General features: G+C 39.7%; 1 protein-coding gene across 1 annotated transcript; it reads left to right on the forward strand.

Annotated features, from left to right (window-relative positions):
* The first annotated feature begins 599 nt into the window (after positions 1-599).
* On the forward strand, positions 600-1,313 carry LOC149242118 (uncharacterized). The gene has a single exon (XM_089370764.1). The coding sequence runs from the start codon at positions 600-602 to the stop codon at positions 1,311-1,313; it is 714 nt and encodes a 237-aa protein (XP_089226890.1).
* Positions 1,314-25,724: the final 24,411 nt, after the last annotated feature.

The following is a 25,724-nucleotide window of genomic DNA, read 5'->3' on the forward strand; positions in this document are numbered from 1 at the left end:
GATGAAATAACATTATTATAACATGAACAACATGTATGCATTATCAACACTGACAACGTAGGAGGAAAGGAATTACTATTGCATTATTTATAAATTAAGTATGTAAGCATTATACCTCCACAACATACTATCTTGGTCTCCTCTAGCCTCCCATAATAACTTTTCTCTCTAACTATAATAATGACTACAAATCTGATTGAGATGAAACACAATATGACTTGACGGGGGAATGGCTCTGCGCTCTGCGTTCTAGGGTTTGAACATTTGTAGCGACGGCAGGCCTCGCAAAACTGCAGAACACCTCCAACTTCTGACGGACTCAGGCTCCTTCATTCACAGGATAGAGGGTACACGACCTCATGGAGCCCCTGCAGGGGGAGGGCAATGAACCTCCCCCACAAAATGAAAATGAGTGATTTCTGAATAAGGAAGAAGATGGAACTGCAAACCAGAATGAGAATAATGAAGATCTGAAATGTCAACATACAAAACAGGATGAAAAGCCACCAGAGGTACGCTCTACTACATGCAAACTAGTTGCCTCTGTGCGCCCAAGGGTAGAATTACCAGGCCATCGAATCAATGCGAAGATACAGTACATGAAAGATCATGCTTTAATAGGGAAATTCATCGGTCTGTGGCCAACTGAAAAAGCATTAAGGAGCTGGATAAATGTGAAATGGCACCCAAAGGGACATATAACCCTGCAGTTAGGACCGAAAGGGTTCTTCACTGCTATCTTCAACTGCTTGGAGGACAGAAACAGGGTCCCGGATGGTGGGCCTTACTTCTTCAATGCAGCCGGTCTATTTCTCAGAGGACGGATGGAACGCTTCAACCCGGACAAGGAAGGCCTCAGTTGGGCTTCGTTGTGGATCCTCTTATACTCGCTGCCGGTGGAATATTGGGAGGAAGACTCCCTACAGGCAATTGGAAACACTCTGGGCGAGTTTGTCAAGGTTGCAGAGGAAACGAAAACATGCAGATACACTTATTTTGCCCATATTTGTGTCTATATGAATCTCAATCAGGCTCTCCCAGATGCGGTAAGCATTTCTCACTATGACATTGAATGGGTTCAGACGATTGACTATGAACATGTGCCTTTTCGATGTCGAAGATGTCATGCCCTGGGGCATTTATTCAGAGACTGCCCATTAATGCAAAAACCCTCTCCTGCCTCTAATCCGGGAGCTTCTGAAGCAGGTGGCTTCATCAAAGTCACAAATTGCCGGAAATCCCACAAGAAACAAGCTTCAAAGCCCAAAGTAGCGCAAACTAGCCCTCAACAAGCAATAGTTTTGGTGTTTTAGCTAACCAGATGGATCTGTAAACGAATCCTCCCACTCCACCAAAGCCAAAGTCAATGAACGACGACCACTCAAAGATGGGAAATCCCACAATGCCACATGCAGATACTCAAGGTAAGGAAGCTTCTACCTCAGACAAGCAGAAAGAAATATTATGGAACACTCAAGTCATGCAGTTGGAGATACCACATTCAAATGCCAGTCTAGAAGAGGAACCAATGGAAGAATCAAATGACCCTTAGTTCATGGAGGAAGAAACAAAGGCAATAGACATTGGGGATCTGGACCTTCCAGGTCTAGAAAAAGCCTGCACAACAAACAACTTTGACAACATCCCAGCGGGACAACTTAAGAACCTGGAAGAAGTGTTATCTCGGGCGCAAAGGAAAAAATCTCTAGGTATATAGACTAGAGGCCCATGGGATGGTAGATTCATAGCCAAAGATATCAAAAAGCGGGGAAGGAAAACTATTCTATAGAGAACAATCAAAGTAGGACAAATTCTAGTGGATTCTGGCACGTATGCCAAGTTAACCAAGTACTACCGCTCTGAAAACACTCCTTCCCAATGAAGTTAATATCTTGGAATATAAGAGGGCTTAATGGCCCAAGGAAGACTCGAATTCTTGAAAACATGATAAAGCAAGAAAACCCTCAAGTCTTGTTCTTGCAAGAGACCAAATGCAATTCTAATGCATTAGATAGATTAGCTGCTAAATTCTGGCCTGGGAGTCATAACATAGCAGTTGATGCAGATGGCGCCTCGGGAGGCCTTACAATTATCTGGGACTTGAGAGCTATCAAGCTCAACAATTTCGATGCACAAAAGAATTTCCTTCAAGCAATTTTTCACATTATAGGCAGAAATCTACACGGGCTCTTAGCTAATGTATATTTTCCATAGGAGACATCTCATAAAGCGGGTATCCTAAACTCCATCTCTGAACTTAACCATAACAGATTGCACCCTCTATGGATCGCAGGAGGAGAGTTCAATATGATTACAAGACTGGAAGGAAAGAGAGGTGGCAGATGCAGAGGATCTCAGGAAGGGCCACTCCTAAACGAGTTCATTCAGAATAACTGGCTCATTGACCTCCCTTTCAACAATGGAGTATTTACCTGGAACAACAGAAGAGCAGGGAACCAGTAGATAGCTTCTCCGTTCGATAGGTTTTTACTCTCAGACAATGCCATTCATCTTAGTGGTGACTTTGTAGCTTCCATACTGCCCTTCTCGGTTTCTGATCACTGGCCCATTTCCCTCCAATGGTCTTGTCCGGGAAACAAGCTCCATAGGCCATTTCACTTTGAGGCCTTCTGGTTGACCCATCCAAACTTCCACAATTTAATTGGTACAGAATGGAACAACTTCTATCCTCCTCCGGTCTCAAAAATGTTCCAATTCCAACAAAAGCTCAAGCACCTAAAAGGCAAGATCAAGCATTGGAATCACACATCATTCGACAATATCTTTCAAGGTAAAGCAACCCTAGAGCTAGAAATGAGACAGCTACAACATAAGATTATTATAAATGGCTGATCAGAGGACCTGGCAGAATAGGAAAAAACCCTTGAAGTGCAACTAGCAGAAAAGGAAAAGCAGGAAGAAATGTTGTGGCGGCAAAAATCAAGGGTCAGGTGGCTCAAAGATGGAGTGAAAAACACTAAATTCTTCCATAGCACTACAATCCAGCGCAGGATGCATAATAATATAACTCATATTCAAAATGAGGAGGGAATCAAAGTGGAAAAGCATGAAGAAATAGAAAATGAACTTTTAAATTATTTCAAGCAGGTGCATTGAGAGCCAAACAATGACAGATCTTAGGCCATAGAGAAAATTACTAGAAATATTCCCAAACTTATCTCAGAAGAGCATAACCAAATGTTTCTCAAGCCTGTTGATCTCCAAGAGGTGTAACTTGCAGTACAACTGAAAGCAGGCAAAGCCCCAGGCCCGGATGGATTCACCTCTAATTTTTTCCATAACTTCTGGGATCTGATCAAGATGGAAGTCTGGCAGGTGGTTGAGGAGTCTCGCTCTCTGAGATGGATGTTTCCGGGGGTAAATGCCACTTTCATAGCCCTGGTTCCCAAGGTGGATCAGTCAAGCACACCTGACAAGTACAGACTGATAGCACTATGCAACATAATCTATAAGATCGTGTCTAAAATCATAGCCTCTAGGCTCAAACTCATGCTTCCTCTCAGCATCTCGCCTGAGCAATCTGGATATGTTGAGGGAAGGCAAATCACGGATGGGATCATCCGAACTCATGAAATAATTCATTCTCTAAAGATCTCCAAGAAGCCAGGAATGCTACTCAAACTAGATCTTTCAAAGGCTTTTGATAGCCTTAGTTGGAAGTACATTGAAAAGGTTCTAATGGATTTTGGATTTGATTCTTCCTGGGTTCGATGGATTATGAGCCTCATCCCGTACTCTTTTTTCTCTATCTTAATCAATGGCATACCCTCTGCCACCTTTCATCCTTCTCGAGGCATCAGGCAGGGAGACCCCCTCTCCCCTTTTCTATTTGTTATCATGGCTGAGGGTTTAGGTCGTAGTATTAGGTTAGCTCAGAAATCTCTCTGTCTCAAAGGCCTCTCCTTTCATAACTCTCCGGCTTTCACTCACCAACAATTTGTAGATGATAATATGCTTTTTGGGCATCCTTCGGTCCAGGAGGCTCGTCAGCTCAAAACCCTTTTGAAAGACTTCTCGGAAGCCTCTGGAGCCTCTATCAATAACTCCAAATCTCAAATCTTCTTCTTTCATACTCCCTGTGTTACTCAGTCAGCCATCATACGCATTCTAGGTTTCTCCTCTGCCATTCTCCCCTCTTCTTATTTAGGTGCTCCCCTCATTGCCTCAGCTCTAAAGCACTCTTCTTGGAGAATCCTTTTAGAAAATCTGGAAGCACGGCTCTCCTCCTGGACTCACAGATCTCTAAATATGGCAAGCCATCTTGTCCTCATAAAAGCTGTTCTTCAAGCCATGCCTTTATACCTCTTCTCCATCCTTGCTGGTCCTAAATGGGTTCTTAAAGAAATCAAAACTCTCCAAAGATCGTTTCTTTGGGGCAACAGTGACCTCAAGTGCAAGTGGGCTCTAGTAAAATGGGAAACATCATGTCTTCCAAAGAAAGGAGGCGGTATTGGATTGAGGGACCCCTCTCACAACAATGCAGTTATGGGGGCTCGAATCTGGTGGAAATGGCTAACTGAACCTCTCACACCTTGGACCTCGCTATGGACTGCTAAATATGCAGGAAATTGTCCTATGGAGGAACTAATAAGAATATCAGAGACCAGCACAAGCTCAATCATGTGGAACTCAGCCAAACAACACAAGAATCTCACTCAGCAGCATAGCTTTTGGGAAGTGAAGAATGGTAGTAATGCAAGGTTTTGGGAAGACTCCTGGCAGCAGATGCCCAAACTCAGGGACCTTTTCCCTCCAAATCCTCTTCTGGAACAGGATATGCAACCTCAAGACACGGTGAGAAATTTCTGGCGCAATTCATCACACGAAGGTTACAGAGAATGGCTCAAAGCAACTCAAATCTTAAGACAAGGGCTAATGCAAGACCAACAAATTCTAGACACAAAATTAATGAAAAGGAAAATTCAATATTATGAGGAAAAGGACATTCTCAGATGGGGATATGAAGAAAAGGGAACCTATTCTACAAGAGAGGCCTACAACATCCTTATCAAGGAACACATGGTGCTGGACTCGCTCTGGAGCAAAATATGGGACCCCTCCATTTGGCCGAAAGTGTCCACCTTTCTTTGGCTCCTTTGTCACAACAAGATTCTCACATGGGACAATCTGAGAAAAAGAAACTTCTATGGACCCTCCATCTGTCCCAACTGTAAAAAGGATGAGGAAACCATTGAGCATCTCATGCATTACTGTCCGTTGGCACACAGGCTCTAGCAAAAGATCAGTTTCCGCTGCCAAAAAAACGGAGGTTCTAATGGAGATATCACTGCTACTGTGCGCAACTGGGACCACCACCCTTATCAAAGTAAGATCTTGAATTTTCTCTGGAAGCTCATTCCAGGATTTATTATGTGGGCCATATGGAAGGAGAGAAATGGTAGAATATTCAATAATCACACCAAATCGCTGGATGACATCTGGAAAATAATCAACCAAAATATTGAAGAAACCATATCTCTCAAGACCTGGTACCAAGAGGATTTCCCAACTATCCCCCATGAACAATCAATATGGAATAATTGGAATTTCCAAAGGAAGCAAGAATAGCTAATCAAAGGAACAAAGCCTCCGAGAGGCCACTGACCTGAGAAATGGCTTCCTCCCCCCATGCACATGTATCAGCTAAATTTTGATGGTGCCTCAAAGGGTAACCCAGGGAAATCCGGCTTTGGAGGGATCTTCAGAGATCACAAGGGAGCTCCTATCTTAACCTTCTTAGGCTCAAGAGGGTGGGATACTAATAACTCAGTGGAGTTAGAAGGTCTATGGCAAGGGCTACTTCTAGTGCAAGGTAAGGACCTTTTTCCTCTTATAATAGAGGGAGACTCCCAAATCATCATCAAAATGGTCTCAAGAATTCTACAGGGCTCCCCCTCCTGCAAGGTCAGTAACAGTTGGAGAATGGAAAAAAGGCTACAACATATTGAATCCTAGTTTTCCTCCCACAGAGCGGTCTCCTTGAAACACATTCGCAGAGAAGGGAACAAAGTTGTGGACCTATTAGCTAATATGGGAGTTGACTGTGGGATGCATCTACATGTTGGATCAATCACTAACTTAGCATCTGAATCTCAACTCCTAGATTTTAACAATCTAGTGCAGAAGGAAATGCCTCAGATAGAAGAAATACCCCCGGATGCGGGTGGAACTTTGGCTTTAAATGCTCATCATGCAAAACAACAAATCCCGGTACTGCCAGCTGCAGAGTAGCGTGGCTTCCCAGGACTTCACCTTGTGCAAGTAGGAGGGAGTTATTAAGGCTGGATTTGGTAGGATATCTGCATTAATGGATTACGCTGTTCAACGCAACATAATCTATGTTATAATCATGTCGACCCTGTATGTTTTCCTCACACCTTGCGCTCAGTCTTACGGTGACGGAACCTGGTTAGCTGTGATCGATGGTGACGGGCTGAATCTTTCAGGGGTAAGCTCTCCTCAGTTCTTGACTTCAGCATTAGTCATATTGTGCCTCTGTCTTGGGCATTTTCTGTGCATTCAATTCGATATCTGTGTCTGGTCTCTCTAGTCTCTGGTCTCTCTTGTCTCTCTGCGCCCTACCCTTCGTCATTCATAATGGTTTGACAGGGTAAAATACATCGCTACGAGGGGCATCGTGATAGTGCCTTACACTCAATTGTCGGTCACTCTATGGAACGTCAGCAGCCGCCCATCAATCTTCCCCCCTCTCACGAGGGTGTGCCACCTTTGAGCTCTGGGTGCAAGCCAATTCCTAACAGTGCTTTCCAAACCACGCATTTTAAATTTCAAAGAAATTTAAACAGGCCTCTGATTACTGCTCACATCACCATCATCCTGTCAGAAGAAGAAAATCAAGTCTCCCCTCTGGCATGCATCGCTCCTGATCCTTCCCAAAGTAGTGAGCATTCCATGGATAAAGATAGCCCGGAGAATTGGAAAAGTGATAAGTCTGGTCAGGAGGAAATTCCTAAAAGTATTCCGCCCCTTGAAGACGTAAGCCCAGTTGTTGAGCAAGGGACTCTTGGTGCCACAAGTCACTCCATGGCGATCCCTATCAGCGAAACAGATGGCAATGACAGTCTGAGGACCGACAGTGCATGTCTGGTTGAGGAGAAGACTCCTGGTAAGGTTAAGGAAGTCTAGCGCCACCCGGGACTGTTTTTTTCCTTTTTGTTTTTGCTACTGCTCAGATAACCACCTACAGGCATCTTCGCTCATAGTCAAGGTTCAGCACTTATGGCCTGTTGTTTTGGCATCCCGTTGGGGAAATGACAATTCACTCAGTGGCTGGTTTGCAATGATTTTAAGCTTCTACTGCCAATGTATCTTTCTCAGCTAAACATGTCATCCTCATGGTTTTATATCTGGTTTTTTGCTATATGTAACTAGTCTCCCCAGCTTCTTTTTGTAAGGGAGTATTTTTGCTGTGTTGAGTTCCCTCGAGATCTAATCTCTGAGGCCTCAACTCTATGTAAAAATACTTTCCTTTTCAGTTAATAGAATTTATTATTTGTAGAGAAAAAAAAATAATGACTACAGATCTCAAATTTTCACTTTTCGATTTACCTAACCCTTTGAGGTGAAAAGAATATATAGGCCTTTAGGCCTCCCATAGGGACTGAATTTGGACACTTAGGGGGAAGAGAAGTTAGGAAACTTCCAAAGTAATTCACTCCTAGCCATTTCATAAAGGAAATCCATCAATCATATCTCCTTGGGAATAATAAAATCTAGAAGGCCCATAATCTATGTTAGCTTACAAGGACACAATAGCATAAGTTATGTTGGATATGTACTGAGACTCAAGGTAATTACATGGGCTAGATAAGGAAAGCCATCATAAATGTTGAGACAATGTAAAAATGAAGGGTCAAAGCTATCCAAAAGGGTCAATAGTATAGGAATGAATGCAATTGAATCACATGTGGGAAAATATGTTGATAACACACATTGCATCTAGTATATGATCCATACCATATATTGAAATATTCTACTCTATGTAATACCTCATTTCCCATCTGGTCCCCATGTTTGACATGATGCGAGGGGGATGACATTAGGCCTCATCTTGTAGTTAATACCTCAATCATTTCTTAATTTGATTCTTCACTAGTAGACATCTTTCCAAGAAGCATTAAGGAAATTCTCTTTGGCCCCTTTGGTCTTTTCTCAACCATTATTATACAAATAAGGCCACCTACCTAAAAGTTAAACATCCAAATTCCACTAGTTGGTTTTTCCATAATGAGCTCACTAAGATTTAGGGTGTCCTCCTTGCTCCTCTCTAATATCTCCATAAGATAATGCATAAATGACTTATAATTGGAGGGAGAAGTCCTTTTATAAAAAAATCCATAATTTTTCACTTGGCCATTACAAGATCGTCTTATGCTCATTTGATAAGTCGTTAACACTATTAGAAAGCTATTTTCGATTCCTATAATGGGACTTTCTCATTTTTTTATGATTTGGTTCATCATTCAGAAACCACTTATTACATGAGGTGTTAACTACCTTCTTCCTTTTGAAATCAATTTTCTTCATATTATTTTCTCTTACTATGCCACGACCTTGTGCTTTCACATGTTGAATCATATTTAGAAATTTTTTATGAGTAAACCACCTTTACTCATATTTTTTGGGTCTCCTTTGGATCCACTCCCTATGGAATTTCACATGTAACAACATCACTCTGTTCATTACATTTTCCTACCATTAAGAAAAAATCACCTTAGGGACACCCATACTCTGATAGGTGTGTAAACACATCCATATTTTTCATTTTCCATCTTTCAATGGTTATAGCCTTCTTCACATGGGAAATCTAGAACCATTTTATTTTTTTCGTTTTGGTTCCCATGCAATTCAATTCCTTTTGGATTGGATATATAATTTGTCTTGATACAAGATCCACCACCACTTACATTTCTCATTTTTCATTATGAAAACACATGTTTCCCCGGACTCCCCCTCTTATAACCTCTTGGTTTAATTCAAGAGGGCCTTGTAGCACTTGTACTTGGTTCAATTAGTGGTAGCATCATGGAGTCAACCCTTTTCATAGCATCAAATATGAGTCACCATTATGTAATTATATTTATAATTACATTAAGTGTTGTTACTCTATGTCAACCCCTCCGCCAGTCGTACTTGTCCTTTTTTGTTGGGATTTGACCTCTATATGTCTCATTGATTTATTGATATATCTTTGAAAATCATCTCCCCTACTGATTAATTATTCCTTGTCGAATTTTTTCAGTCACTGCTAGGTCAACGTTGTATTATTTATCTAACAAGGGAAGTTGTAATTCCACCCATTATAATATTATTTTCTAACATTGGTGTGAATGTTTATGAGTCACATTATATTATGTTCCTAGTTCCTTTGTTGAGGACTTAACATTTCCTCAAATGTGGCATACCTTCCTCTATCGACTTTAGCACATGTATTCCAGGGGTTTGGCCTAGAAAACTATGTACCTTGGATCCATTTTTCTCATTGGTGGGTGCCTTAGATCAAGCATAGAGATACCTTAGTTCCCTTTGAGATGGTTTTTTCTTGCATGCTCGACTTCAACTCATTATTAGATGATTGAGAATCATACACTTCATGGTCCAATGCTTCAACAAATTGTACCATGATTCACTAGGCACGTGTGAGATGTTCCTAGACCTTAGGATGAATTTTCATTCAGGTATTCCTCTACCTGCCTAGCCTTTATCAATTCATGAACTACTGTTGGATGTAGTTCAATAGATTTAACTTCTTTGGATTCCACTATTCTCACACCCTATAGAATGTGCCTCCCAGATGCGTTCTTATTCATATTTTGAGAGCTTCTTTTTATTTTGTAGGGCTTGTCCAACTGAGATCATCACCTCCATCAACATGGGGGAATTTGGTCCTATGTATCAAGACCAAAAATAGTTATTATGTTAGTCCTATCCCTTTTGTTCTAGTAACATGTACATGGTACTATATATATTGTTGTATCACTTTCTATCCCAATTATGCTAGTACATTAAAGTACTATACATTATTTTTCTCATGTCGGCTTTATTAGGAACATCATTATTCGTCATACTAAATTATCTCAGTGGGTATGGGTATGCCACACCCTCCTCATTGAGATCATATACACCCACCTTAATACTCTTTTTTGTTGAGTGGTAATGACCTCCTCCTACTGTGGGGTTACCACCTCCTACTATGGTTTGAATCCTTCTAGAAATGACCCTTTCTCTCTATCTTCATAACCACCTCTTGCATCTAGTTAAAGAAAACTACAATGCATTTTGGTCATACAATGTGCTCCTAACACTTATATATTAGGGGTGAATTTGTTATCACAAAAAAATGATCACCTAGCCAAAATAATTAGTTGGATCAAAATATGTCATGTTAGTATGAGTTTTACACATTAATACCTAATTTCACCTATGGAAGTAGCCTAAGGAAACACTTTTCCTTAGTTGTTTCCATAATTAACCCATTTACAAGAGAATAAACCAAAAATTCATTAATGCTATGTTGTTCTCATAAGTTTACTCATTTAGGTGGAAATAATTTAATATACTTTCACTCAGATTATTTGTTTCCATAGAAATAACCAAGAAAATCATTTATTTATTGATTATTTCTTAGAATTTTAAACATTATCATAGAAATAATTTATTAAACCATTATTTATGAATTATTTCTAACTGATTTTTCCCTCTCACCTAGAATTAATTTAATACGCCCATTGTTTGTTAATTACTTCTAACTATTCCACCCAATCTTCATTAATTAACTCAATAAATCATTATTTTTTAGTTAGTTACCAGAATAAAGGTTATTAATCATTACTTTGGCCCTTTCCTCTTACAAATAATAATAAAATAGCAAATTATTTAGGTCATGATTTGGTCCAAAAAATATTTTAATATATTCGACCTCATCAATCCCATCTAGAATTTTATTGTAAACAAACATGTTTTTCTCCTCGTTTCTCATGATCCATTTTCATCACTAAACATATGATCCTACAACTTTCGAATACTATCCACTTAAAGTTCTCTAACATTATTCTCTTTTTTTGTTTGTGGATTATTCTTCCCTTTAGAGAGAGGGAATCATACACTACAACCACAGGGGCTTCACCCCATGAACCTCTAACATATCACGTGCATTTGTGGCATATTAAAAAATACCCTTAATTTGACTACATATTAGAAAATATAAGTACAAATCACATTATTTAACCCCTTACCAATATGAACCCAATACACCTTCCCAATTTAAAAAATCCCTACTTTCCCTAAATATTATAGTTATCCATTTTTTCATTAACATTTTTTATACCCTTTTATATGTTTTCATTAACTCTGAGCTCCATTTCTTTTACCTGCCAATATTAAAACCCTTTACCCCCTATATATCCCCAATATATTATGTCATTTTCTCCTCAATATATATCCCCCAATATGAACCCACGTGGTATGGTATTGATCCCCCAGTGAATCCCCGTGACTACAACAAGGATTGTCTACAAACCCTCCTAAGGAGGAGGTATTTTGAACCAGATTCAAGTGAAGCTTATAACCAAGTGTCTAATCAATAAATTCTTCTACATTTGGATTTATTTGAGTATTTCATACAATATATGGTTTCATATCTTCTGTCTCTATTTTTTGGTTTTGTTTTGGAAATGTCCACATATTTAAGAACAACTATATAAATTTATGCCACTCTTATGGTTTAGATGGATATCCTCGTAGATTTCTTGTTAGAATACTTGCAAGACATATAATAGGTTTTTTTTTTTACATGTGTGCATGAAGACATCCAATAATTTGGTTACTAAGTTTTTTTATTGTGATGAAAACATATTTTTATGTTTGACATGGTTGTTAATGAGTGCCCATGAGGAGGGATGGTTCATTTGTTGAAGAAATTCATTTTATGTATATCCTCTTAGGGATGTTCTTCTGGATTATGAAGTGTTGGGCAGTGGATCCCCCCATAGCTAGTTTTGGGGCTTAAAGCCCGAGTTTTGGTCAATGTAATGTAAAGATCCCGCAAAATGCGGGCGTGAAGAGCGAGAGTCTAAGGTTTTCCGCCCTAAAATAATGTAATCTAATATAGAATGTGTCTTCCTACCCATGGTTCACTGACCATGGGATTGTATAAATAGAACGAGGCTCTGAGTGTAAAAGGTAGTTTTTAGTCTGGAAGGAGATAATGGGTTTTTGAATGAGGAAGTCACTCTGAGTCTGTAAGTCTGAGTCTTGGGTCATAGAAGTAGTAAGAGGCTCTGTAGCTAAGTGCACAGAGGCCTGGTAGAGTCCGTAACTGTGTGCACATACACCTATATCTGAGTGCGCAGGGTAGAGTTTGGATTGTATCTGAACAGAGGATTAATAAAATATAAGTTGATTCTAGAATATTGTGCTTTTGCTCGTAGAATGTTCATGTTATGTTTATTCATTGCTTTATAGTTTTATGATTGCATGCACTTACTATGAATGTTGAATGGTTAATAAGAATATTGGGTATACACAATTAAGTCAAGGTCTATAATAATAGCATAGTGAAGATAAAAGATCTAGATAGCACCTCTTCGCACTCTTTACAGAGCTGCGCGGAAGCAGTCACACTAGTCGTGAAGGTTAGACAACTATGTGGAGTAGTGCAAGCGCGTAGGTTGGGCTCGAGAACTCCCTAGACCTCATTAAGACATCCCTAGGATGTGGAAACCTGGTTCCAACACCCTCCCATACTACATCGGGTGAGACCTTAGTCTGCAAAACCACAAGCTATTGTCAAAAGGGTCGGTAGTTTTAGGATTTGTTTGGCTAAATCACTTATGAACCCGGGTCAGGCCCCATCAAGACAAAAAATGGTTTTGTTGCTAGGACTGGGATCTGCCTAAGAGATGTCTGATGTCATGCCATTGGAACCCTATGAAGGAAGAAATTGAAGAGTGGCTGGACAAGAAGCTTCACAAGTTCGTGACACAGGAAAACAAAACTCCATAGATATATGAGAAGAGGTGGCTGGATCACTACGTATATACGAAAATCCATGAGATTTTCTTCGCATCCTTCCCATCTGAACTGTATAACTAGATCACGGGCTTAGTTGATAGCTAGGGAAGGTAAAAGCTCGATCAACCGATAGTCTAGACTCTGGAGTTAGTGCATAGACTAGAGGCATCAGAAGATAATATCGCGCGAGATATGGACAATTGGCTCGACTGATAATAGGAGGGTTTATCACTGAATTTGCGATAGACACAACTGTGAGCTACAGTGAAGCAGAAAGACGTTTTCTCAAGGGACCACGAGGTAAGTACATCAAATCTTTAAATACCTAGATTACGATGTTGTTATGTGAAAAATGGGTGATGCGAATACATTAATGTTTGGAACAACACAGAGTGGAAAGGTCTATAGTGGTAGCGGGGAACTAGGAAACAGTCCCTTAATCTCACCTTCATAGGAGAGTGAGGAAGAGCTCGCTGAGGTCTCTCTGAGGTGTCTGGTAAGTTTGATAAAGCAGCACATTTTGCAGTTACCATATCCACTCATGCCACCACTCACTTCACCTATTTCACCTCCATCTGCACCCACACCACCTCCACCAAACCAACAGTTCATTATGGCGAGCACGATTAAGCTACCCATATTCAGAGTAGGAAACGAGGACCCTGATTAGTTCTTGTTTGTGGTAAGAGTAGTGTGGGAAGTACAAGGGGTCACGAATGACAACATCAAGAAGGTTACATTAGTGAGTGTGCTGCAGGATCACGCATTGACATGGTATATCAAGCACTCAAATGATCAACCAAATGCAGGAATAGTGGAGATCAAGAATGCACTAAATAGAGAATTTAGCCCACCAAAATCAGAAACGAAGTCAATCATCGGATTTAAGGAGATTGTGATGCTTCCAGGTGAGACCCCATGGGATGTGGATTAGCGGTTGAAGAGTACAATCCATGAGGCTAATATGACACTAACGGATGCCCAACATCATGCGTGGTTTGTGGCTTCTTTGACACCCCACATTAGGACAACGCTGTCACAGCAAAATCTTTCAACCCAGGTTGAAGCATTAGAGATGGCGATGAGGCCGAAGCATTTACAGAATCTCTACCTGGAAATCCAGAGCTTGAAGCTTGATGCAGGATAGGGCATCGTGGCCAAAGGCGCATGGGGAAGTGTGGTGCATAAAATGCAAAGGCCAGGGCCATGAAAAGGATTAGTGTCCGGTATTCGCGAACTACTTGGCAAGAGGGGGGCCTGTGCCATTGAGACTAGTGGTACAGGCAGAGCCAAGTGCGCCACTAGCACTATGGTGCGCAATCTGTCAGATTGGCAGAAAACATGTGATGGCTAACTGTCACTTGTTGTAGAAGTATACACAGATGTCACGGCAATTGTCTTGTAATTTCTATAGGTCAGTGGGCCATGACGAGCGTACTTTTCACAGTTACGAGTTGATGATGGAGTAGACCCTAGCCTATAGAATGCAGACATAAACATGAGGCCTTGACCTAGCCGCGTGGATGATGTGCGTTGGATTTTAGAGGCGAGGTCGAGGATGAGGAGGGATGGGCCTAGGAAGGGGCCATAGACAATTAATTTGTTACAATTGTGGAGGACCAAGGCACTATGCCCACGATTTTACTAACCCAACGAGAGTATCATGTTCATACTGTGCTCAATTTAATCATGAAATGATAGATTGTCCTATGTTGATCACATAGATGTGTGAGAAAGGGGTACTCTAGCCTACTCCAACTCAAAATACCCAAATGATGAGGTCTCAACCACACGAAGAAGACCCAAATGTGAATATGGTGCTCAGAAGTGGTGCGACCACAAGACAGGATAAGGGGAAGTAGCCTGAGGAGGATACATGGGTTCGTAAGGCTCCTACAAAGGAACTGGAGTTTGACTTAGAATGCGAAAGGAGACATTTATGGAAGCTAAGAAGAGCTTCACAGAGGCCTCTACTTCAAGTAGTAAGGATCAACCAAAGCTAGGGATGGATCCTTGTGTATTTACTACCTTTTTAGAGACATTCATGAAACTGTTGTGCGATAATAAGGCAATTAAGGTACTACAAGGGCTAATCACTAGGTGCACAAGGACGGGTGAACCACGTAGTCTAGAAATTGGGAAAACATACATTACGCATTGGAAGGGAGATGAGATTGATGACACAAATTGGTGATAATGAAATGGATCATGTAATCTTGGACCTGGGGTCCGACGCAAATGTGTTACCAAAGCAGACATGGGAACACATGGGCAGGCCCGCATTGCAGTGGTCCCCTATTCAATTATGAATGGCTAACCAGCAAAATATTGTGCCCATGGGGAGGTTACAAGGGGTAACGGTTGATATCAAAGGTGCGAGCACGCAGATGGAATTTGAAGTGATAGAGATTGTTGATGAAAACAATCCTTATCCCACGTTGCTAGGAATAGACTGTGCCATTGATATGAATGGAGTCATTAACCTAAAGAAGCAGAAGATGATATTCGAGAAATATTCCCTACATGTAGTAGTTCCACTAGATCCAGCCAAGGGAACACACTACACTGAACCTGTGCATGACGATGACAACAATGATGAGCTGGATTGCATTTGCCAGATAACGACACAAGACCAGGATCGAGTGAACCTGATTGTAGATGGGAGAATCTCATGAGAACACGACAGTTCCTATACTTCGGATTTAGATGAAGAAGTAGAATGCTGGTAGAACTGGTTGCACAAAGTGACAATGCTGAATTGCAACATGATGATTAGATCACTATGCTGTGTGACGACAGAAGCAAGGGAATTGCCAAGATATGATGGGGTAACATCGGTGGATGAATTTTTAGACAAATTTGAAAGTGCAGTACTGGAATAGTAGCGGTATGGTGCATTGGGATGGGCATTGCACGCGACACCTGCATGCTGGTGGAGTACACATCAGAATACCATTGGAAACTGGCATGAATGTAGAAGATGGATGCACCTATAATTTGGAAATGCCCAGCGTTGAACCCGAGCCAGGTAGCCAGGATGACATAGTTTGCATGCCCACCTGTGTCAGTGGGTGTAGACGTGTGCTGTAAAAGCACATCCTAGACTTAGGATCGAGACTCGGAACCAGTAGCAACAGTCGGAAATGCGTCGCGCACCAACAAAGTTCCACATAGAAGCATTCAAGAGGATACGCATGACTTGTAACAAGGTTCACCAAGCTAGAGAGACTGATTGGGACTGAGTGGAGGGCATAGGTTTGGGAGGAAGGAATCCTCACATAAGTGGAATGAGTCATAAGGACCAGGACAAAGGAATTTTTCCGCCACGTAGGGCCAAATATATGCAGATTCAGGAAGCCACTCAGCAAGGGCACTTGAAAATTCGTGAATAAGAAGAAGATCGAGTATGGCTGAGGAAGAAATGTAGGATCTTGGATGGAGAAATCAACAAACTGGAAACCAAAATTGCACAGGTAGGCTATGCCAAGAAACTATGTCCAATACAACAAAAGGTAGGTAGCCACACTACCACATTGGAAGGATTTGGGGTTTTTCTACCATGGTTGTGGCCACACCTCACTAGACAGAGGAATTGGGGGAGCACACCATGTAAAGAAGAACATGAAGTGCTGACTAACATCAAGGTAATTGCAGGGTACCAGTGGATTAGGATGGAAGGTACAGGGAAGCCTCGCGTGGGTGGAGTAACCACCTGACTATCTGTAGAAAGCACAATCTCAGCACTCCAAGTAGTTGGAAGAGAGTGTGAGACTATAAAAGAGTCTCTATGGAAGTGGCGCGATAGAAGGACTACACGCAGGGCCAGTCTGTCCCAACGGTCGTACCCGTGCATGGGAGGCCATGTTATCGCACAGGGAGACTCGGAAGTGAACGTTGGGGTCACTGTTCATGAGAAGATATCTCATTTAAGACAACAAGGAGCAAGCGGCAGGTAATTAAGACACAGCATCAGAACTCGATTTGAGACGATCTACCATTAATATGGCATTAATGAGCCAAAAGAGGGAGGAACGGTCGAATTTGAATTATGGTAGGCCTATAAATCCCAAATGGTCCTCCACCGAGCAACCCTTGGCATATTGAGAATTCAGTTATTGAGTATGGACTTTACGGCTTCAGAGGCTTTGAAAGCGAGTTCAGTGGTTGAAGCATTGCCGAAATAGATGCAGGACCTTCTGAGTAGAGTAATGTCGACCACCAAGGAAGCCACGACGAGCCCTATATCACCAATGGGGGATGTGCCGGAAATCCCAAAATCGCCCGGAACGCTGAGGACTAAAAAGGACCCACAGGGAGCAGGACCAGTCCATATGTCTCTGAACAACCCATAGTTTGGTAAGTTGTCTACAGAGGAGAAGGGAAAAACGGTTAATATTGAGAGTGATGACGAGGAGGAGGATTTATAGGCATTCGTAGAAGATATTGAACCAGAGGTAGAAATCGAGGAAGACATCCCACTAGTACACGCCGCAGCAAAGCTGCCCAAGTATATCCCTCCGCAGAAAGGGAGGGTAAAGGCACTTGAAGATTTGGATGTTGTTAAAAGTGCACTCAAAACCTCGTTCCTCCCCGAGGGTATTCTATTTGAAGGTTTAGCTGTGGGCCACGTACCCATGATGAAGTTTGAAGATTGGGCCCTAGCGGATAGCGAAAAGTTCCCTCATTTTGAAACTAGCCAACTGATGAAATAAAGCGAGGAGGGAGCAGTTACAATGCTACAGCCATGGAAATGGCTACGTGAGGTGTAGGAGGTCAGGCTACTCCACCTCCTATGGATTCCACACTTTCATCGGGCACCAATCACGATATTTGTCATCAGGCAACTTCTTTTCGTGGTGCACAATGAGTACTTGTGGTGGGAGGAGACCATTCCCATCATGACGGAGCTTATTCATAGGATTTCTCGGCTTCCCTGTATGGGAAGGGACCCCGCAGAAATAGTTGGCACAAGTGGAGACTTGGTGATTGCAGAGGCCATGAAAAAGAAATATAAGTTGGTGAAAAAGCAGAGGGGTTACGTTATTACTAGCAATCAAAACAAAGGAGTCTGAGTCACTATCCAGATGCTGGCAGGAAAAGTGGTGACAAAATGTTGTGGCAACGAGGTACCAGCAATGTTCATCGCATTGGCTGAGCAATGCGCAGAAGGATTGTAGTTCAACTGGGCGCAGTTCCTCTGCGAGGAGTTCGTGACAAACTACAGGGAGGCCCAGGAGCAGGGTAAGACCTTCCACTATGCGTGGTTGCTCTTATCCATCTTGTTGGTGGCAGGAGAATTTCCTAAGGATACTCAGTTTCCTCCCCTTGACCATGACTTTCTAGAGGCAACAAATACATGTCGCTTTAGGTGACAAGGCTCGCCACATGCATCTGCAAGATCCAGATCTTTTGGATACTCATGGAGGTGATCACATGGTTAGGGATCAGCAAGCAGTCGCGCCTATCCCCCTCAGTATATGATAGTCTGCGAAGCTTTGCAGACTTTAAAGACGATATGCACAATGTGTATATTAGAGCAAGGAAGGATCCAGAGTAGAAATGGATCGCACTACCCTTCATCACAATTGATGAAGTTCTTTTCGTTGTGCTCGACTCATGGCCACTGGAATGGTCAGCACCATATTTGGCGGCACTTGATGAGATGGAGATTCAAGAACATAAGGGTGTCGCCAAGCTTCTAGCACAATAGAAGCAAAACAAGCAGCTAGCTGCAGAAGTATGAGCTTCCCATGAGGCAGCAAAGGCTGCCACAGAAAAGGCAACAACAGCGCGAGCATCTGAGGCAACCATGACGCAGGAAGGAAGAGGCCCGGAACTGACCATAGGACAAGGGATAGATGACACAACAACAGGCGCGGACCCACACACATCATTAACACAGCTAAAGTGGCCGCATAGTACGGAACAAACGGGGCCCCAGAAAAAGACCAAGGCTTCCAAACTAGATGGGGAACCTATTATACTGACCGAGGGTGACCTATATGACATCGATGACATAGTTTGTGAGGTCACTAGGGAAGCGCTCTAGGAAGCAATGGCAAAGCAGCAAAATGTGTTGGGGGTGCTCAAGGCACTACTCTAGGAACTTTGGGTGCGGGCCCCATAGCAGGGAACGGTAATCGGTTATGGGGCTACGGGTACATTAGTGACAGAGAAATTGTTGCAAGCCAAAATGGTTAATACCGTCACGCTGCTAGAAGGAGCACTGACAGTGAACAACATGGAGGCTCAAGCCGCAGTAGGCTAGCTCAAGGGACTTGTCCTAAACTTGGCTACCCTTTCATGAGATATATTATACCAGTTTCAGGATGGAGCGATGACAGATCTCCGTAGAGAAGGATGCGTAATACATATGCTTAGTGAACAGTGAATCAACATCAAGCAACCAAGCCGCCAACGTGATGAAGTAGTATCGTAGACTTGGCAGTTGGAACAAATCATTGAGGAAGCATGTCACCGCGTCCCCGACTTAGAGATTGCAACAGACTTACTAATAGGTATGCGCATCCACAAATTGGCTAGTGGATTTCGCAAGGCCAAGGAGGAAGCAACGAGGATCCAGCTGGACCACAACCTACAGATCGTGGAACTGCGACTGAAGGTGCAGCCTTCTACACTCCTGGAAGTCAGAGAGCAGTGCCACCGTGCCATTCAATCAGGGTTAGAAACAATAGATTAAGCCATACAGGATTGCACGGGCTTGTTAGATCAGTCACTCTTTAACCTCACTTCACTGCAAGAAGACCCAACACTACAACATGTAGAGACAGAAGCATGGGAGTTGTAGTACGCCTATGACAATGTCTGAGGGACCACGCATACGGTCGCCCTTACTCAGTGATTGGCAAAGATGAGTGAGTCCCAGGCTCTGAAGGAACAGGTGGACGCTACTCGTTAGAAAGAAATAGTGATTAAAGCATGCATCTAGCCTTGGCTCAAGGAAGCATTCACGGTCACTGCCAAGATTGAGGGAAAGCTGGCACAGATGCAGGGCATGTATGCACTCAAACGAGGAATTTCACCTGACAACGAGGCATCATAGAGTCATGTACGACTGATACAGTGGATAGCGAAAGAGTGTGTTGCGGACGTAAGCGAAGCGCAGAGGTTACTCGATGGACTCTGTGGGAAGATCACCGCACCAGCCAAGTGACTCAGGACGAGTCACAATGATTGTGTTGGGGGCCTGTTGGGCAGTGGATCCCCCCATAACTAGTTTTGGGGCTTAAAGCTCGATTTTTGATCAATGTAATGTAAAGACCCAACAAAATGCGGGCGCGGGGTGCGAGAGTGTAGGGTAGTCGGCCCTAAAATAATGTAATTTAATATAGAATGTGTTACCCTACTAATGGTCTGCGAACCATGGGATCGTATAAATAGATTGAGGCTCTAAGTGCAAAAGGAAGTTTTTAGTGTGGAAGGATATTATGGGTTTTTGAATGAGGAGTTCACTCTGAGTCTGTCAGTCCAAGTCTTGCGTTGTAGAAGTAGTAAGAGGATCTGCAACTGAGTGCGCAAGGCGGAGTTGGGATTGTATGTGAATAGATGATTAATAAAAGATAAGTTGATTATGGAATATTGTGTATCTGCTCATAGATTTGTGTGTTTATGCTTTTGTTATGTTTATTCATCGCTTTATAGTTTTATGATTGCGCACACTTAGTATGAATGTTGAATGGTTAATACGAATATTGGGTATACACAATTAAGTCAAGATCTGTAATAATAGCATAGTGAAGATAAAAGATCTAGATAGCACCTCTTCACGCTCTTTACAAAGCTACGCGGAAGCAGTGACACTAGTCATGAAGGTTAGATGGCTCAACGTAGCAGCACAAACACACAAGTTGGCTCAAGAACTCTGTGGACCTCATCAAGACATCCCTAGGGTGTAGAAACCTTGTTCTAGCACCCTCTGATACTACCTTGGGTGAGACCTCAGCATCGTGGGCTATTGCCCAAAGGGCCAGTAGTTTCGGGATTTGTTTGGCTAAATCACTTCTGAACCTGGGTTAGGCCCCATCAAGGCAACATGAAGAATCACATGAAATAAAAGGCACAATACAGATATGGATCCATGAAGCTAATTACCATTGTGCATCATGTATTGAGATTCGAATAGAACATAATTTCAATTATCCAAATGATTGATGTAAGTATTCATACAATCCTTTTTGAGTGAGTCTCTAGATTGGTCTAATTAGCTATGGTTTTGGACAATGAGGGTGTTCAACTTGAATATTTGCACAAGTTGAACATAAATATCAAGGCATGGGTAGTGGTAGTGTAATGCCAATTCAAAAGGACAACTAAATTTCAACATTAAAGAAATAAAATGTGATGCATTAAAATAAGAAGACTCCTAGAATTTATTTGAATTCCACCAAAGTCCACTGTCTATATAAGGTTGTTCTTCAAATATAAATAAAATGAAAAACATCATTAGAACTAAATTTAATGAAAACATTTACAAGAAAGAAACAATGAATAAGAGAAAGTTAATGTACCACAAAAAAATCATTAACCCCAACTATTAAATTAGGTATAATCAAATTGGTTGAGAAGACGTTAGTTATCCTCCACATTCATGATCAATCCTCAAAAGAAAGTGGTATGTTTATATTGTAATGAATATATTGTTGTATCATCCTTGAGCGATAAAAAATCTAGTTTACATTGGGTAGCATCCTTGAAATGAGGGGAAATTTCTAGTGCATTTCCTTGAGATATGTATTTGATAAAAAAAATATCGTCAGCCCAGACCTAGAATATCAATGTTATATTGCTATTATAACCATTATTTAAAAATGAGAAAATTTACGAAAATAAGAATAGATTCCCATTAACACCATAATGAAACTAGGACTAAACATCATGGGAAGAAAAAATATGTATTTTTAGTGATACTAAAAAGATGAAGGATGGAAAACACTTTCACTTAGAGTTCCCTCTGAGTGCACACATTAGTCTCGATTTAACAACATATCTAACGATACTAAGTGAAAAATAAAGAGAGCTATTAAAGTCTCTCTACTATTCTTAATCACGAAAACAAAGAGTGAAAGAAAACTAATTAATTCATTTTCATATTTATTAAATTAAATAAACCAAAGATAATCTTAGTGGGCATAATCAAATATCCATTAACTAAGTTATAAAAGTACTAGGTTAACTTCCTTATAAAATTACTAAATGCAATGCAAAGATAAATACTTTGAAAATTAAATCATATCGACTCTTACACATACAATTTCCTTTAATAGTTTGATAGTTAAAATTAGCTATTTGTAAATCAAAATTCAGTTCAACATTTTTTTTAAAACTTAGATATTTTTTATTTTACATATATATAATTTAGAAGTAATATATTTTATTATTAATATTTTACATTAATTAATTAATTAATTATATATATATATATATATAATGAGAGATACATTTAAACAAATATAGAATCTATACAAGAGCTTTGTACTACATCACACATGAAATATAAAATAAAATAAAATAAAAACAGTAATATATCAAACTAATTTTTGATTTGATTTTGTATTTGAAATGAATCAAAATAGACTTAAAATCGATCTATAACCAGTGAGAGGCCAAAATTATTGAATGGCTAAATGTTTTTTTAATGTTTACTTAAAATAAAAATTATGAAGTAGTTTGGATGTGTTTCTCATTCACTTGTTACATAACACGTTTAAAATAATTCAGAAAACTAACATGAAATAAAGGAAACCTTATTGTGAAATTCAACTTAACCAAAATCATATATCAAACTTTATGTTTTTTTTGAAACATGTTAAAACCCTTCCCATTAGAAAATAATGAGAAAATCAAACTTAAAAGTAAAAATATGTGAAATACTATATTAAGAATATATATTAATGTTTTTCTTCATAATTTGAAATATATTCTAGATAATTTATATGAAAAAAAAATCTCCATTGTAAGATGTTAAAGCTAAAAACATAAATTAATATTTTTACTTCTTTCATAATTTGATTTATAATCAAAATTATTTATATTAAATTATTGAGAAAACTTTTACCTCTAGTGTTGTTCAAGACAAGATTGAGAATCAGATATGATTCTCCATATTATTTTGACGATTGAAAAAATCAAACTTTCATATATTATTTCACAATAGTTGAAACCATTCATATATTTATATATATAGATAGATAATTGAAAAAATATTAAAAAGACCTATTACAAAATCCTCTCGCATGAAACATAAAAATATAAATAAAAATAAAATAATAAAAAGATTATTACGATGATGAAGGCCATGAGTGTTAAAATTTAGCCATCCAAGTCAAGGAAACTCAAAAAAAACAAAAATCTGATATTTATCTAGTTAAAAGAAAGATTTGATATTCATATTATATGCACAATAATTTTAATTTCTAAATTTGACATTTGCAATTTCTTGAGTGACATGACAATGTTCTGTATTGTTCTTGGACTGGGGGCATTTAACAACAAAGTATCTAACAACTCATAAACAAAGGAAAAGACGGATGATTTATCAATACATTTAGTGAATGAAACCAATGTTCAAACGTTGTTTGAGATCGCTAAGCTCGAGAAGTTTGTAGAGTCCCAACATCTTACCTATATTTAGGACACCATGAGCATTTGTCGCACTAATCTAACCTAAATTTAGGACACCATGAGCATTTGTCGCACTAATCTACTATGCGTCGCATCATGGATGACTTAGACTTATGTCATCAACGACCAAAATAATAACATATGTTGACCAGAGTACTCTCCAGAAATGGTCATATATTGTGTTTTATAACAGTTGTCCTCCTTTTACCATTTGACAAGATCTCTATGTGAGGTGTTTCAATGGTTGGTTCACCAAATATTCAACCGTGCTCATGTCCGTTTCATTTCCAAATAAAGAGATACATTTGCAATTTCTTGAGTGACATGACAATGTTCTGTATGGTTCTTGGACTGGGGGCATTTGACAACAAAGTATCTAACAACTCATAAACAAAGGAAAAGACGGATGATTTATCAATACATTTAGTGAATGAAACCAAGGGTCAAACGTTGTTTGAGATCGCTAAGCTCGAGAAGTTTGTAGAGTCCCAACATCTAACCTAAATTTAGGACACCATGAGCATTTGTCGCACTAATCTACTATGCGTCGCATCATGGATGACTTAGACTTATGTCATCAACGACCAAAAAAATTAACATATGTCATATATTGTGTTTTATAACAGTTGTCCTCCTTTTACCATTTGACAATATCTCTGTGTGAGGTGTTTCAATGGTTGGTTCACCAAATATTCGACCGTGCTCATGTCCGTTTCGTTACCAAATATTTGGAGAATCGGTCATTGATATTGCTTTCATCTAGTCAACATAATTAAACTAAGTCAACATATTGCTTTCATCTAGTCAACCCTGTTTATTGACACGATGAACCACACACCCACTTTGAAAGATAAACTGATACAATAAATAATATGTTTGTTCTCTCATGGAGCAAGGTCAAGTTCTTGGTATGATATTATTTGCAAATACATTAATATATATGTATGAATATGAATATGAGTATATGGCAAAGTAATACATATCATATGGTCAAGATGTTCTTAAAATAAATTTTGAAATTCGAAATTTAAAGCTGTATGTTTAGGTTTTTATACATTAGAACGTTTTAAATATATAATAATGGGTGGAGCTTAAATGTTTTTCTTAATATTTAATTGTATAAATTCATGTGGTATAGTATTTGTTATTTAGATTATAATTTTAAATATATAAATAAATTTAGTTCCTTGAAATATTTGTTTATATTAAAATTTTGAAAGTTTAACTTGTAATGTTTTGATATTGTGAATAGTTAGTTATTTTATTTTGAATGACTCAATTATTTATAGTTATTGTTAAGGACTGATAAGAAAACTTTACATTAGGATGAATGGATAAAAATTAAATAATATAATGCTATGTTGTGTAGTAGTTATGATTGTGAACCAAGAATGGTTAATAAAAAAGAAAATTAAATCTTGAATTCCTCAATATTTAGAATTAGTTATCAATCTTTCCCTTCTTAGAGGGGGACCAAAAAGCCCCAAACTCGGAAAAATCCAAGGAAAGCTAGAGGCTGGAGTATGTGTGGAAAGTGAGATTAAAAGTTGAATAACAGAATGCTGCTGGAGAGAGATATTCTTGAGCTAAACATAGAGTCATTGGAATCCTCAGATTGATTCATGAGTGTACAGTACTGGATTGGATTGTAGTAGTCTTGAGGTCCAAGTACAGGTTACCTAGAGAACTGGAGTTTTAAATTCCAAACTGTCAGGTGTGGAAAAGGCTCGGGGGAGAGGGTGGATGTAATTTCAAGCTTCGCGGTTAGGTGGAGAGACTTTCCTGCTGTTAAATATCTAAGTTGTTGAGAAGATAAGTATATCTGTTAGTTTTATGAGAATTGATTTATTCCTTTCTTTTTTCATAAACAAAAGAAGAAATATGGGTGTGATATTTACTAGATGAAAAAAGAAAAGTCATGTGTTTATTTGTACTCTTTTAAAAATAGATAGGTCTGTACTTGATAAATAAAAAGGTTGATCTTCATAAAAAGGCATGAGATAAGTAATCTCTGAATATTCACACCTCAA

The sequence above is a fragment of the Pinus tabuliformis genome, chromosome 8 (assembly GCF_031772625.1).
Source record: "Pinus tabuliformis cultivar Carrire ecotype Pingquan chromosome 8, CPIR1, whole genome shotgun sequence".
In the NCBI taxonomy this organism is placed as follows: Eukaryota; Viridiplantae; Streptophyta; class Pinopsida; order Pinales; family Pinaceae; genus Pinus; species Pinus tabuliformis.